The following is a 14,627-nucleotide window of genomic DNA, read 5'->3' on the forward strand; positions in this document are numbered from 1 at the left end:
TTGATCCTGCCAGTCCTGCCAGTTGCCACCTTTTCTTTAAGTGAAACCCGAAGAAACTAGCGCCGCCATTTTGTTTTTTGGGGAAATATAGAGGAGAGAGCGAGGAGGGGCAGCCAGGGGAGGGAGTCAGGAGACCAGATAGAGAGGACTACAAGTTCCAGCAATACATTATACAGCAATACAAAATAAATATCAAGCGACATATGTGTTGTTCCGGGGCGGCTCCCTGATGTCTCCAGGGTCTCAGGTGGGCTGTGAGGGCTGTCAGGAGGCTATGCGGGCTCTCAGGTGGGCTATGTGGGCTTTCAAGTTACTGTGTGCGGTCTCACGTGGGCTATGTGGGCTTTCAAGTGGCTGTGTGGGGTCTCAGGTGGGCTATGTGGGCTTTCAAGTGGCTGTGCGGGCTCTCAGGTGGGCTATGCGGGCTTTCAAGTGGCTGTGTGGAGTCTCAGGTGGGCTATGTGGGCTCCTAGGTGGGCTATGCGGGCTCCCAGGTGGGCTATGCGGGAATGTGGGCTCCTAGGTGGCTATGTGGGCTTTCAAGTGGCTGTGTGGGGTCTCAGGTGGGTTATGTGGGCTCGCAGGTGGCTATGTGGGCTTTCAAGTGGCTGTGTGGGGTCTCAGGTGGCTATGTGGACTATGCAGACCTTCAGGAGTGCTGTGCAGTGTCTCGCCAGGGGTCTGGAGGCGGGCAGCGTGGTGTCAGGAAGACATAGGAGGAGATGTGCGGGCCGGCGCCTGTGGCTCGCAGGAAGGCTGCCAAGGTCCCGCGCTTGCTGGGGACCCCGGCAGCCTTCCTGTGAGCAGTGGGCCCGCACATCTCCTCTTCCGTCTCCCTGTCAAAAAATGTAAAGTGTCCGGGTATCAGCTGGTCTGAAACCCGGACACAGGACTCAAAAACCGGACTATCTGGGTGAATCCTGGACAGGTGGCAACCCTAGGCATAACTATGCATGATGGGGCCCCATAGCAGGACTATCAAGGGACCCAATGCTCCCTACTACCCATCCCCAAGGCAACCCTTCTAGGGATGCAGAATCCTTTTGGCCTTAAGATTACTCTATAGAGGTTCCCAAAGTGGATATACGTTTAGGGTATTGCAACATGTATATGTTATTATGTAGGAAGACAATGTTGAGCCCCCAGTGTTGCTGGGCCCTATAGCAATAGCATGGTATAGTTATGCCCGAAGCGCAAGAGCAAGCCAATCACAATGCTTAAAGGAAGACTGGACAGGTGGCCTTGGCCCGTGTTACATTAAGCTGCAAGAGTACCCAAAAAACAAACAAAAAATGCCCCAAGCAGATATAAAACAAGCAGCTCTTGCTGCAATAGACTCTGCTGTCCCCTGCAGTTATCCCTTTCTGCCTCTAGATGTCCTCAGTCCCCCAGATTGAATAACACCCAGCATGAGACTGAGACCCAGCAGACACCGAGGACATCTTGTGAGTACAGGGAGTCATGGACCCGCCCCCCCCCAAAGGGAGAATCACCACAGCACCCTGCATTCAGTGATGTAGAGAATGGGACTGATGTCATCACAGCAGCACTGTTCTCCATATCACCCTGAGGACCACCCAGTGCTAGGGAAGACTGAAAGAGGTCACGTGACATGGCTGGCCTGAAGACATCTGCAGAAGGTAAGTATAAAAGTAAAAGTATAAAATACATATAGGGAGCTGAATCAGGAGGCCCTACTGGCCCTGTTGGGCCAATCAGATGCAGCCACTGTTGAGGTGGGCACCATGGGTGCCGGCTGCCTGAATGCAATAGTCGTCAGGGGAGATTACTCCATCCATGCTATTTAGCGTTAATGGAGGAATCAGTTGACTTTTCATGTTCAGGCCACGAGGGTCAGGTAAGGTTGCTCATGCGAAGCAAGACTCCCCTTAGGTAGGTACCCAGAATGTGACCCAAACTGCACCAACACGTTTCAGGGGCCCATGGGCCCCCCTTTTATCAGGGCTTGAGATCATTATCTGGATTTGGTCTAGCTTGCTTACTCTTGGGATATCAGTAACAAATTGCGTCCCAATATTCGTTTTCGCTGAGTCCTGATAACAATCTGAAGCCCAGATGAAGAAGGGGGTGTGTTGGCCTCCGAAACGCATCGACTGTTTTTGATGTGGTCATATCATCAATCATTAAAGCAGTTGATTTGGAGTGCCCGTTGTGTTTCCATGCATTGGGCAATAATCCCCTGACAGAGGTTCTAACCTTTCCTCACTCCACTAACAAATCACTGTCTGTGTCCCCATTGGAGGAGTTCCCCTCACTTCCTGTTCTGACACCAGTGAGATAGACAGGAAGTGGTCATATTTTCCTTCACTTTTGTCTGGCAACCCATCAACTAGACAGGAAATGGGGAGATCCTTCCTCAGTTCCTTCATTAAACTCGTCAAAGACTCAAATTTGAGGGGTCCTTCATCAGTGACTAAAAGGCTGTGAGTGACCATAGGATGTGCTGGTGATATGGAGGAACTATTGATCCACCAATAAGGGTGCCATGCAACCCATGTGAGAAGCTCACAGTGTGCCGTGACATCAGAGGAAGAGGGGAGGAGCCGGTACAACTGTTCAAGACTAAAGGGAAGGACGGAGGTCAGATAGAACACTGAAGGGAAGGCTGGAGGTCAGATAGAAGACTGAAGGGGAGGACGGAGGTCAGATAGAAGACTGAAGGGAAGGCCGGAGGTCAGATAGAAGACTGAAGGGAAGGCCGGAGGTCAGATAGAAGACTGAAGGGAGGAGAGGAGGTCAGATAGAAGACTGAAGGGGAGGACGGAGGTCAGATAGAAGACTGAAGGGAAGGACGGAGGTCAGATAGAAGACTGAAGGGAAGGAGGGAGGTCAGATAGAAGACTGAAGGGAAGGACGGAGGTCAGATAGAAGACTGAAGGGAAGGAAAGGAGGTCAGATAGAAGACTGAAGGGGAAGACGGAGGTCAACTTAAAAAAGCAAAAGTTGGGCATTAAGTTCCTGAAGGAACCTGACTTTGACCAGGTGGCACCATGACAAGAAAGTATGCAAGTACGAGGAGTAACAATGAGAAGCTCCAGAGAAGAGGAGGAAGCTAAGCCCGCCCCCCCCCCACCCCCCCCCCCCCCCCCCAACCACCCCACCACCAACAACCACACACACACCTACAAATACCATACACGATGCATGAACTATACATTTGAAAACATGAAGACAAGTTGAGTTACATACAAGAAAACCCCAGTGAGGAACACGAGACCTCGACTTGGTAGATAGACGAAGCTAGGAGGCCAAGATTTTAGATCTCACAAAGAGTCCTTCAGGGCCTTGGTGCTAATATATTAAATGGTTGAACGGTCCTCCAGTGAAAGATCCAGAAGATAACTTCTACTATTTCCATCCCAAATTCTGATTGGGTACAAGTAGATCCCCGATGTCACTTTAAAGGAGAACTATGGGGTTAAGGCTTTTCCCCATAGTTCTCCTTAGGGTAACGGGAGGACACAAACTAGCGTCCTCCCGTCACCCTAGGCTCAGTATACCTCGAGCTGTAGCTCGCGGTATACTGAGACGCCGCAGCTGAAGCGGAACCCGACAATTGTGCCGGGATCCGCCCAGCTGCGTGACTGACAGCTGGATCTGCCTATCTAGAGGCAGAGCCAGCTGTACCCGCCCCCTCCCCCGTCCGTTCCGCTAGTCAGCGCTGGCGGATCGGAGCGGGGAATTCAGCCCCTCCCCTGTCACGGCAGAGAACCGTGACAGGATCGAGAGGTGAGCGAATGCAGGTATGTTCGCTCACTTCCCGATCTACTGAGCCGACCTGTGACATTCTCATTGTCACAGGTCGGCTAGAACTATGAGGTGAGTGAAAAGCACTCACCTCATAGTTCTCCTTTAAGTTGGCTAGGTGACCATTAATTTACAACATTTGTATGTTTAGAGTCCCTTGAAGTCCCATGAAAGCCCTTGAAAAGTCCTCCCATCGCTAAGATCACCAAGATAAAGAAGTAGATTAATGGCCACTCAGGACATTTATAATGGAACCAGCTTAGTAAGACGCTGAATGACCTACCAGTACGTTTTTGGGTTGTGGGAGGAACCTGATACATGAATCAGGACTCCATTATAACACGGCTAGAAAGACTAGCCTCTTAACCCATCAGGCAACCCAACATCCCACCTATCAGGTGTATTTCTAAGTCAACCTTCTGCTTCTGGTTAATCCTATATACGATGGTACTTGTGGACAACCCTAAAATTGACAATTAAAAGTCAATGTTCTCCAGAATATGGGTGAAGAAAGCCAATTTGTGGACAAGACATATTGTCTTGTCCACAAAGGTTCATCATTAAGCCTTGATGACTTGGAGACAACAAGTCAAAGGAAGAAGGTTCATCATTGAGACTTGATGACTTGGAGACAACTATTCAAAGAAAGCAGGTTCATCATTGAGCCTTGATGACTTGGAGACAACAAGTCAAAGGAAGAAGGTTCCTCATTGAACCTTGATGACTGGGAGACAAGAAGTCAAAGGAAAAAGGTTCATCATTGAGCCTTGATGACTGGGAGACAACAAGTCAAAGGAAGAAGATTCATCCTTGAGCCTTGATGACTTGGAGACAACAAGTCAAAGGAAGAAGGTTCATTATTGAGCCTTGAGGACCAAAGGACCATTAATGGACCATTATAAATGTTTAGATGACATCTGGGGAGACTAAAAAGTTGGCCGAATTCAGAGATGATCAAAACAAACATATTGTAGGTAGATATATTGCAACACACAATTGACTAATTGTCCAATTGTCCAGTTATCTGCTAGGATACTGCTCAGTAGGTCGCTGGCCCAGAATAACTGAAGTTTTAACCCCTCCCAGCACGTTGCGTTTGGCTGGTGTCCCATTAGTGGTCAACTCCTAATGCAACAGAACCACCAAAATGGACAGACAATACTTATAAACATCCAACGAAAAGTCCAAATCCAACCCTAAAAAAAGTATTGAATTGGTCGTAAGGGTATGTATTCGGGGAACTAGAGCAACGTCAATTTGGAAGTCCACCTAGGGCCTTCAGAAGAACCGATCTGAAACAGGAAGCTTGCCATTCCTTTGCTACACAAGTAGATAAATTCCCCTCGCCAAGACACAACAGCAATATAGAGATCAATCATTGAAGGCCTTGTTCAACCCCATCTGAGATTTTCATCACTGGTGGATATTAGACCTCAAGTGCACCTATACTCAGATGTATGTTCATGCATCATCCGGGGTCACCAGCTACTTCCTGATCTGAGATGCCATATATATTATTTATTTCAGAGACTGCAACATCAAGATCTCCCACCAAAATGTTCCCCTCCTTCCCCCATCCTACTATGAAGTCTCACGACTGGTAATATAGAACAAACAGAACTTCTGTAGGACTGGAAAGGTCATCACATAGGGTTGGAGCTCGGAGGGCCAGGGCAGAGAGTTCACCTCTGAAGCCCATGAGTTGAGGTCAATCCATTCACTCAAAACTGAAATAGCTTGGTGTGCGCTGACCATTTAGGGATGGCTTAAAAATTGACATTTGATATTTCAGGAAGTTGATCTCCATCTCCAAGGTAAGTTTTGCTTGCATGGAAATGTTTTTATTAAGCAAATTTGTTTCAAAGGGACAGTCCTCTCTAAAGGGACATTTTAGGTGGACTATGATGAGCTGAGTCAGCTCCTGGCTTCCTATGTGTCTTGGACACTCCAACAGCGAGATCTCCCAGCCATCATTTCCATCTCTGCTTCTGTCCAACTAAAAGGTTATTGCCACCCACCTTTGTATGTTCCAGCTGCTTCTGTTACATAATATAATGGGCACAGCAGGTGTGCAGACCCGGGAACTCAGCACAGGGATGGTGGGAGCTCCTCATAATGGGCACAGCGGGTGTACAGACCCGGGAACTCAGCACAGGGATGGTGGGAGCTCCTCATAATGGGCACAGCGGGTGTACAGACCCGGGAACTCAGCACAGGGATGGTGGGAGCTCCTCATAATGGGCACAGCGGGTGTACAGACCCGGGAACTCAGCACAGGGATGGTGGGAGCTCCTCATAATGGGCACAGCGGGTGTACAGACCCGGGAACTCAGCACAGGGATGGTGGGAGCTCCTCATAATGGGCACAGCGGGTGTACAGACCCGGGAACTCAGCACAGGGATGGTGGGAGCTCCTCATAATGGGCACAGCGGGTGTACAGACCCGGGAACTCAGCACAGGGATGGTGGGAGCTCCTCATAATGGGCACAGCGGGTGTACAGACCCGGGAACTCAGCACAGGGATGGTGGGAGCTCCTCATAATGGGCACAGCGGGTGTACAGACCCGGGAACTCAGCACAGGGATGGTGGGAGCTCCTCATAATGGGCACAGCGGGTGTACAGACCCGGGAACTCAGCACAGGGATGGTGGGAGCTCCTCATAATGGGCACAGCGGGTGTACAGACCCGGGAACTCAGCACAGGGATGGTGGGAGCTCCTCATAATGGGCACAGCGGGTGTACAGACCCGGGAACTCAGCACAGGGATGGTGGGAGCTCCTCATAATGGGCACAGCGGGTGTACAGACCCGGGAACTCAGCACAGGGATGGTGGGAGCTCCTCATAATGGGCACAGCGGGTGTACAGACCCGGGAACTCAGCACAGGGATGGTGGGAGCTCCTCATAATGGGCACAGCGGGTGTACAGACCCGGGAACTCAGCACAGGGATGGTGGGAGCTCCTCATAATGGGCACAGCGGGTGTACAGACCCGGGAACTCAGCACAGGGATGGTGGGAGCTCCTCATAATGGGCACAGCGGGTGTACAGACCCGGGAACTCAGCTCAGGGATGGTGGGAACCCCTCATAATGGGCACAATGGTTGTGTAAATTGGATTCTCCCCAAGAGATAAAGTGCCGAGTCAAGTGGTTTCACTCCAGAATCCACCAAACACCAAAATTTCAGCACATCTATTTTTGCTGTAACCTATTTGTAGTGAGGAGTCTTCGTGGTGTCGGAGTGGTTGTTTTGGCTGTTTGAACCTTCACTGGGTTCATGTCTGCACTAATTTAAGGCCACACTAAAAAAAAATGTGCTCATGTAGCCCTTTATACAGCAGCGGTAACATTAACCAATCAGCTGTGTCGACTCAGCACAAATCTCAAATTCTGCAGATAGCTGAGCTGCGATTGGTGACAGCCCACGGCCCACGGAGTACACTATCATCCAATCCCAACCAAGCCTGATGGAATGTCCTAAACTGCAAAAACATATGATGGGGGGGGAGACAGTAGCATAAGCCATGCATCAGTTTTACTGACAGAGCAACCAGAACAAGGCAAGAATAGCGCTGAGTGATGTCACAGGCACGGTGGGAGGGGCTTACAAAGCAGGCAGACAGGAAAATGGCAACAGATGGCAAAGCTGACTGTGAACCGAAGCAACCAAGTAAAAAAAAAACACTGCGGTGGGAGGAGACACAAAGCAGCTCTTCTGCTCCAACGGTGCCAACATAGGAAGGACAGCTGCGTCGTAAATGAGGCAAAACAAAACAAACTGGCAACATTGTATTATTCTAGAAGTGAATCAATGACAGAAGGAAGCTTCTGACCAAGTAAAAAAGTTACAGGAGGGCGTGCACAATCCGTTTAGTTAGACTTATCTGTAGGTGGACAATCCCTTTAAGTGTGGGTCAGTCCAGGGAAATAGCATGGTAAGCCTCGATGCCTTTCGGTGGAGCAATGCAGAAGAACTTTGGCAAGGTGGACCTCCTTTTCGTGACCCCCTAAAAATGTACCCCAACCCGTGTCCTGTCACAATATATCTACAGGGTAGAAATAATGTTTTCTCATGCCTCTTTGTACCTCCAGAATGAGCTCTTCCATTTCGAACTGCCTTTGCGAGGCTTTGTCATCCTCAATGGGTTCGTGGTAAAGCAACGCCAAGACTTCGTACTTCTTCAGGGCAGCCTTGTAGTTCTTGAGGCTGATGTGGATGACCCTGTCCTCTCCGTCGTACTCTGGAAAGTCGAGCCCGTCCTCGCACCTGGCGCCCAGGTTGGCCAGGGCGAGGCACAGAGCTACTGAGCTGAGACGGAGGCGAGAGTCTGGGGACGACTGGTGGTCACCTCACCAGCGCGCTGAGACTGAAAAGCAAAGAGAGAACTTGAAACCCAGGCCATAAAAGAAGATGAGGGGGCTGGATAGTAGGAGGTCAGCGATTTGGGAGGGACACCCTATCCTGGCAGCTTGGACCCTTGTCCCCAGCCCTCCCTCCTTCTAGTCCCCTGTCTATATATGTCTCCATGAGATCTTTCTCCTAATATACTCCTCAAGTCCTCAAGTATCCTATGCACTGCAAACACATGGAGATAGGCAGCTCAAACACTCGCTGTGTCCACAGGTGTCTGAGACTTCCTTCAATAAGGCAAAAGCCCGAGGTGCAAACTACAGCAACCTACCAGCGGTCAGATCATTAATCTGAGTTGCTCCAGGTTCATTACTGGATGGGGCTGGCTTGATTTCCTATATTATTTAAAGGATCATTCCACCCAAGAGTGGGGACAGCAGGTGTACAGACCCGGGAACTCAGCACAGGGATGGTGGAAAGCCCTCATAATGGGAACAGCGGGTGTACAGACCCGGGAACTCAGCACAGGGATGGTGGGAGCTCCTCATAATGGGCACAGCGGGTGTACAGACCCGGGAACTCAGCACAGGGATGATGGGAGCCCCTCATAATTGACACAGCGGGTGTACAGACCCGGGAACTCAGCACCTGGATGATGGGAGCCCCTCATAATGGGCACAGCAGGTGTACAGACCCGGGAACTCAGCTCAGGGATGGTGGAAAGCCCTCATAATGGGCACAGCAGGTGTACAGACCGGGAACTCAGCACAGGGATGGTGGAAAGCCCTCATAATGAGCACAGCCGGTGTACAGACCCGGGAACACAGCACAGGGATGGGGGGAGCTCCTCATAATGGGCACAGCCGGTGTACAGACCCGGCAACTCAGCACAGGGATGGTGGGAGCTCCTCATAATGGGCACAGCCGGTGTACAGACCCGAGAACTCAGCACAGGGATCGTGGGAGCTCCTCATAATGAGCACAGCGGGTATACAGACGCAGGAACTCAGCACAGGGATGGTGGGGGCCTCTCATAATGGGCACAGCGGGTGTACAGACCTTGGAACTCAGCACAGGGATGGTGGGAGCTCCTCATAATGGGTACAACAGGTGTACAAACCTGGGTACTCAGCTCAGAGATGCTGGGGTCCCCTCATAATGGGCACAGCGGGTGTACAGACCCGGGTACTCAGCACAGGGATGGTGGGAGCCCCTCATAATGGGCACAGCGGGTGTACAGACCCGGGTACTCAGCACAGGGATGGTGGGAGCCCCTCATAATGGGCACAGCGGGTGTACAGACCCGGGAACTCAGCTCAGGGATGATGAATCAGTCATACCTATGAAATAGATTTTGCTTCATTCATTCTGAATAAGAGTCAGACATGTTGGCATTAGTCTTTATTAGTAGATATCTTCAAATATTTGGGGCCTATTTATAAAGAAACAAATCATCCTTTTCCACATTTTTGTTTTTTTCTTGCATAACTTGCTCACATTCTCATTCGCTGCATTCATGACACACAGTTCCTCTAACATGTGTTTTGGGTGTTGCATGGTGCTGGGTTTTGCCGTAGTCATGACCACTTCATGAAAGTTGAACTGACTGACCAGACACGCTGGCTCCTCATAAAATAGAGCTCTGCAGCACTTGTCTCTTCATCACCTCCTGACAACCATGCAACACCCTCACTCACTATAAGGCCTCAGATAATGCCAAATAGTTTTAGCTTTAAATGAGGTTTAGATGAACAAAAAGATACAAAGTACCAAATTCTGCAGTTTAATATGATTCCCAAAATCTACTTATAGCCTAATTTTCCTGCAGTTCTCAGCCTTTGGAACTTGGGACCCTAAGCCTAACCTTAAAATGAATCCACCCATTAACCTAATCCCAATCCTATCCCTACTCCTAACTCAAACCCTTGTCCTAACCCTAGCCCTAGCTCTCATTCTCAATGTTTGTTCCAACCCTAACCCTAACTTTACCCCGAGTGTTAACCCTAGTCCTAACTCTAGTCCTAACTCTAGTTCTAATTCTACTTCCAACCCTAACCCTACTCCTATCTCTAGTATTAACTCTAACCCTAGCCTTATCTCTAGCCCTCACTCCACACCTACTTTCAACCCTAACCCTACTCCTATCTCTAGTACTAACTCTAACCCTAGCCTTATCTCTAGCCCTCACTCCACACCTACTTTCAACCCTAACCCTACTTCTATCTCTAGTCCTAACTCTAACCCTTGTTCTAACCCTAGGCTTATCTCTAGCCCTCACTCCACACCTACTTTCAACCCTAACCATAGTCTTATCTCTAGTCCTAATTCTAACCCTATCCTTATCTCTAGCCCTCACTCCACACCTACTTTCAAACTTAACCCTACTTCTATCTCTAGTCCTAACTCTAACCCTTGTTCTAACCCTAGCCTTATCTCTAGCCCTCACTCCACACCTACTTTCAACCCTAACCCTAGTCTTATCTCTAGTCCTAATTCTAACCCTATCCTTATCTCTAGCCCTCACTCCACACCTACTTTCAACCTTAACCCTACTTCTATCTCTAGTCCTAACTCTAACCCTTGTTCTAACCCTATCCTTATCTCTAGCCCTCACTCCACACCTACTTTCAACCCTAACCATACTCCTATCTCTATTCCTAACTCTAACCCTTGTTCTAACCCTAGCCTTATCTCTAGCCCTCACTCCGCACCTACTTCCAACCATAACCCTGTTCCTATCTCTAGTCCTAACTCTAACCTTAGTTCTAATCCACACTTTATCTCTAGCCCTCACTCCACACAAAGTTCCAGCCATAATCTTAGTCCTATATTTAGTTTTAACTCTAAGCCTAGTCTTATTTCTAGCACTCACTCCATACCTATTTTCAACCCTAACCCTAGTCCTATCTGTAGCCCTAACTCTAACCTTAGTTCTAACCCAAGCCATATCTCTAGCCCTAACGTCACACCTAGTTCCAACCCTAACCCTAGTCCTATCTGTAGTCAAAACTCTAACCCTAGTTCTAATCCTAGGTCTATTTCTAGCCCTGACTCAACACCTAGTTCCAACGCTAACACTAGTCTTATCTCTAGTCCTAATTCTAACTCTACCCTTCTATCTAGCCCTCACCCACCTAGTTCCAACCCTAACCCTAGTCCTATTTCTAGTCTTAACTTTAACCCTCGTTCTATCCCTAGCCCTATCTCTAGCCCTCACTCCACACCTTGTTCCAACCCTAACCCTACTCCTATCTCTAGTCTTAACTCGAGCCCTAGTTCTAACTCTAGGCTTGTCTTTAGCCCTTTCTCCCCACCTAGTTTCAAACATAGCCCTGCCCTAGTCCTAACTCTAGTCCTAACTCTAATCGTAGTTCTAACCCAAGTTTATTATCTAGCCCTCATTCCACATCTAGTTCCAACCCTAACCCTAGTCGTCGCTTTAGTCCTAACTCCAACCCTAGTTCTAACCCTAGCCTACTGTCTAGCCCTCAGTCCACTACTAGTTCCAAACCTAACCCTAGTCCTATCTCTAGTCCTAACTCTAACCCTAGTTTTAACTCTAACCTATTCTCTATACTCCACACCTAGTTCCAACCCTAACCCTACCCCTATCTCTAATCTTAACTCTTACCCTAGTTCTAACCATAGCGTATTCTCTAGCCCTTACTCCACACCTAGTTCCAACCCTAACCCTAGCCCCATCATTAGCCCTTAAATTCAACCCTTGTTCTAACCCTAGTCCTATCTGTAGTCCTTACTATACCACTACCTACAACTCTAACCTTTGTCTTAACCTTAACCTAGTCTAACCTATTTCTACATCTCAGCATGACCTCATGTATTGCATACATTTTCTTGGCAGCTGATGTGGTGGGACAGTGGGGGAGAATGTTGCGGTAGGGGGAAGTAATAACCTACCCCTGGTCCTAACCCTAACCTTACTCCTAAGTCTAACCCTGGTGCAACCCATTCCTATATCTTAGTGTGACCTCATGCACCCTATAAGTTCCCTGGTGACGGATGTGGCAGGGGAGTAGGTGTGGGTGTTATAAAAGGGGTAAATACCAACTTAACTCTACCCCTAGTTCTAAACTTAACCTTAGTCCTATCTCTAACCCTAGTTAAACCTTCCTACATCCAAGCATGACCACATGAGCCCCAAAAATTATCTGGTGCTGAATGTGGAGGAGGAGTGGGGCAAGTTGTTGTGGTAGGGAAAACATTTGACCTAATTCTACCCTAGTGCTAACCTAACCCTTAATCCTAACCCATACTTACATCTGAGTGTGACCTCGAACATTGCCTAAGTTCCCTGGCTGGAAATGTGGCAGGGAATGGGTGTTAGGGTAGGTGTAAATACCTAAGTAACTCTAACCCTAGCCTTAGTTCTAAACCTTAACCTAGTTTAACCCATTCTTACAACTGATCATGACCTCATTCACGCAATAAGTTTTAGTGGGTGCTGTGGCACGGGCAAACACCAACCTAACTCTACCGCTAGTTCTAACCCTAACCCTAGTTCTAGTCTAACCCTAGTTCTAGTCTAACCCTAGTTCTAGTCTAACCCTAACCCTAGTTCTAGTCTAATCCTAGTTCTAGTTTAACCCTAACCTTAGTTCTAGTCTAACCCATTCCTATATCTGTTACCTTATAAACTGTATATGTCCCCTGGCGCCAGACAACAATCCTCATTTGCGAGGTGTTGAAGGTTTGTGTGTGTCAACAGGTGAAGTGTCATTAAGAGCATTCCTATTGGTTAGCGAGAGGGAAGCAAGCGGTTCTGGATGTACAGGTCCAAAGAATGTGTCCATCTCATGTGTTTCATATAATTGGACCAGAGAAACTTTGGGTGCAAGTGGAATTATTGCATTGTCTGCGGCTAGCATTAGAAATAGGATTCTGAAAGCCGAGCGACTGGTCCAAGCTGCCAGCCAGATCCCTTTCTCTGCTGTCTGACTTTCCTCATCGGTTTGAGGTGTCGGGTTCTGCTTATTCCAAAAATGTTCTCATACTATTCCAAATTTACCACTGGACATCCGCTGGAAGCTCCGCCATCCATCCTCAGCTCTCCTATCCCACCTCCCAACATTGTAACCTACATACTCAGCCATTCCCTAGTGACCACCCAACCTATCTCTAAGGGTGACATCACTACTGTCCAAATATAAGATATATTATACAGGAGTGACATCACCGCAGTATATGTTATATACTGATTGTATCTCTATGGTTACTAATGTTATATACTGATTGTATCTCTTCGGTTAGTAATGTTATATACTGATTGTATCTCTTCAGTTAGTAATGTTATATACTGATTGTACCTCTATGGTTAGTAATGTTATATACTGATTGTATGTCTATGGTTAGTAATGTTATATACTGATTGTATCTCTTCAGTTAGTAATGTTATATACTGATTGTATCTCTCTGGTTAGTAATGTTATATACTGATTGTATCTGGTTAGTACTAATATATACTGATTGTATCTGGTTAGTAATGTTATATAATGATTGTATCTCTATGGTTAGTAATGTTATATACTGATTGTATCTCTGTGGTTAGTAATGTTATATAATGATTGTATCTGGGTAGTAATGTTATATAATGATTGTATCTCTATGGTTAGTAATGTTATATACTGATTGTATCTCTATAGTTAGTAATGTTATATAATGATTGTATCTCTCTGGTTAGTAATGTTATAAACTGATTGTATCTCTATGGTTAGTAATGTTATATACTGATTGTATCTCTCTGGTTAGTAATGTTATATAATGATTGTATCTCTATGGTTAGTAATGTTATAAACTGATTGTGTCTCTTCAGTTAGTAATGTTATATACTGATTGTATCTCTCTGGTTAGTAATAATATATACTGATTGTATCTGGTTAGTAATGTTATATACTGATTGTATCTCTTCGGTTAGTAACATCATAAGGGACCCTATCATTTCAAAAAACTTAAATGTAAAAATGACTTGTGGTTCCTCCCAAGTCCCACCCAGATACTTATTCCAGATAGAGGTCTGGTGTGGATTTTAAGGGACCCCATGCAAAAACCCAATGCAAAAAATGGGTTTCCCCTATTGCCATCTGAGTCCTTATGAATGCTTTTCAACCTTGTCACAGTCACAGCGCCCTGTAAAAGTGTTCCACATCTTAAGGCACCCCAAAAATGTAAATGTAGAAATTACTTGTGGCCCCTCCCAAGTCCATCACAGATCGTTATTTCACATAGAGGTCTGGTATGGATTTTAAGGGACCCCATGCAAAAAACCCTTTACACCAGAGCCCCCACTTTACATCACAGCCCCTATCTACATCAGAGTCCCCCTTTACATCACAGCCCCTATCTACACCAGAGTCCCCCTTTACATCACAGCCCCTATCTACACCAGAGCCCCCCTTTACATCACAGCCCCTATCTACACCAGAGTCCCCCTTTACATCACAGCCCCTATCTACACCAGAGTCCCCCTTTACATCACAGCCCCTATCTACA

The 14,627-nt window shown here is 47.4% G+C and overlaps 1 protein-coding gene across 1 annotated transcript in view; it reads right to left on the bottom strand.

Moving 5' to 3' along the window:
• The window catches only part of CASQ1 (calsequestrin 1), a 49,212-nt gene extending 39,511 nt beyond the window's left edge, over positions 1–9,701 (bottom strand). Inside the window, 2 exon segments of the mRNA XM_018573062.1 lie at positions 7,856–8,107; positions 9,618–9,701. Of these exon segments, the coding sequence (XP_018428564.1) occupies positions 7,856–8,107; positions 9,618–9,701 (336 nt within the window).
• Positions 9,702–14,627: the final 4,926 nt, after the last annotated feature.

Source organism: Nanorana parkeri, unplaced genomic scaffold (assembly GCF_000935625.1).
Source record: "Nanorana parkeri isolate BGI_ZX_2015 unplaced genomic scaffold, ASM93562v1 scaffold2219, whole genome shotgun sequence".
Taxonomy (NCBI): domain Eukaryota; kingdom Metazoa; phylum Chordata; class Amphibia; order Anura; family Dicroglossidae; genus Nanorana; species Nanorana parkeri.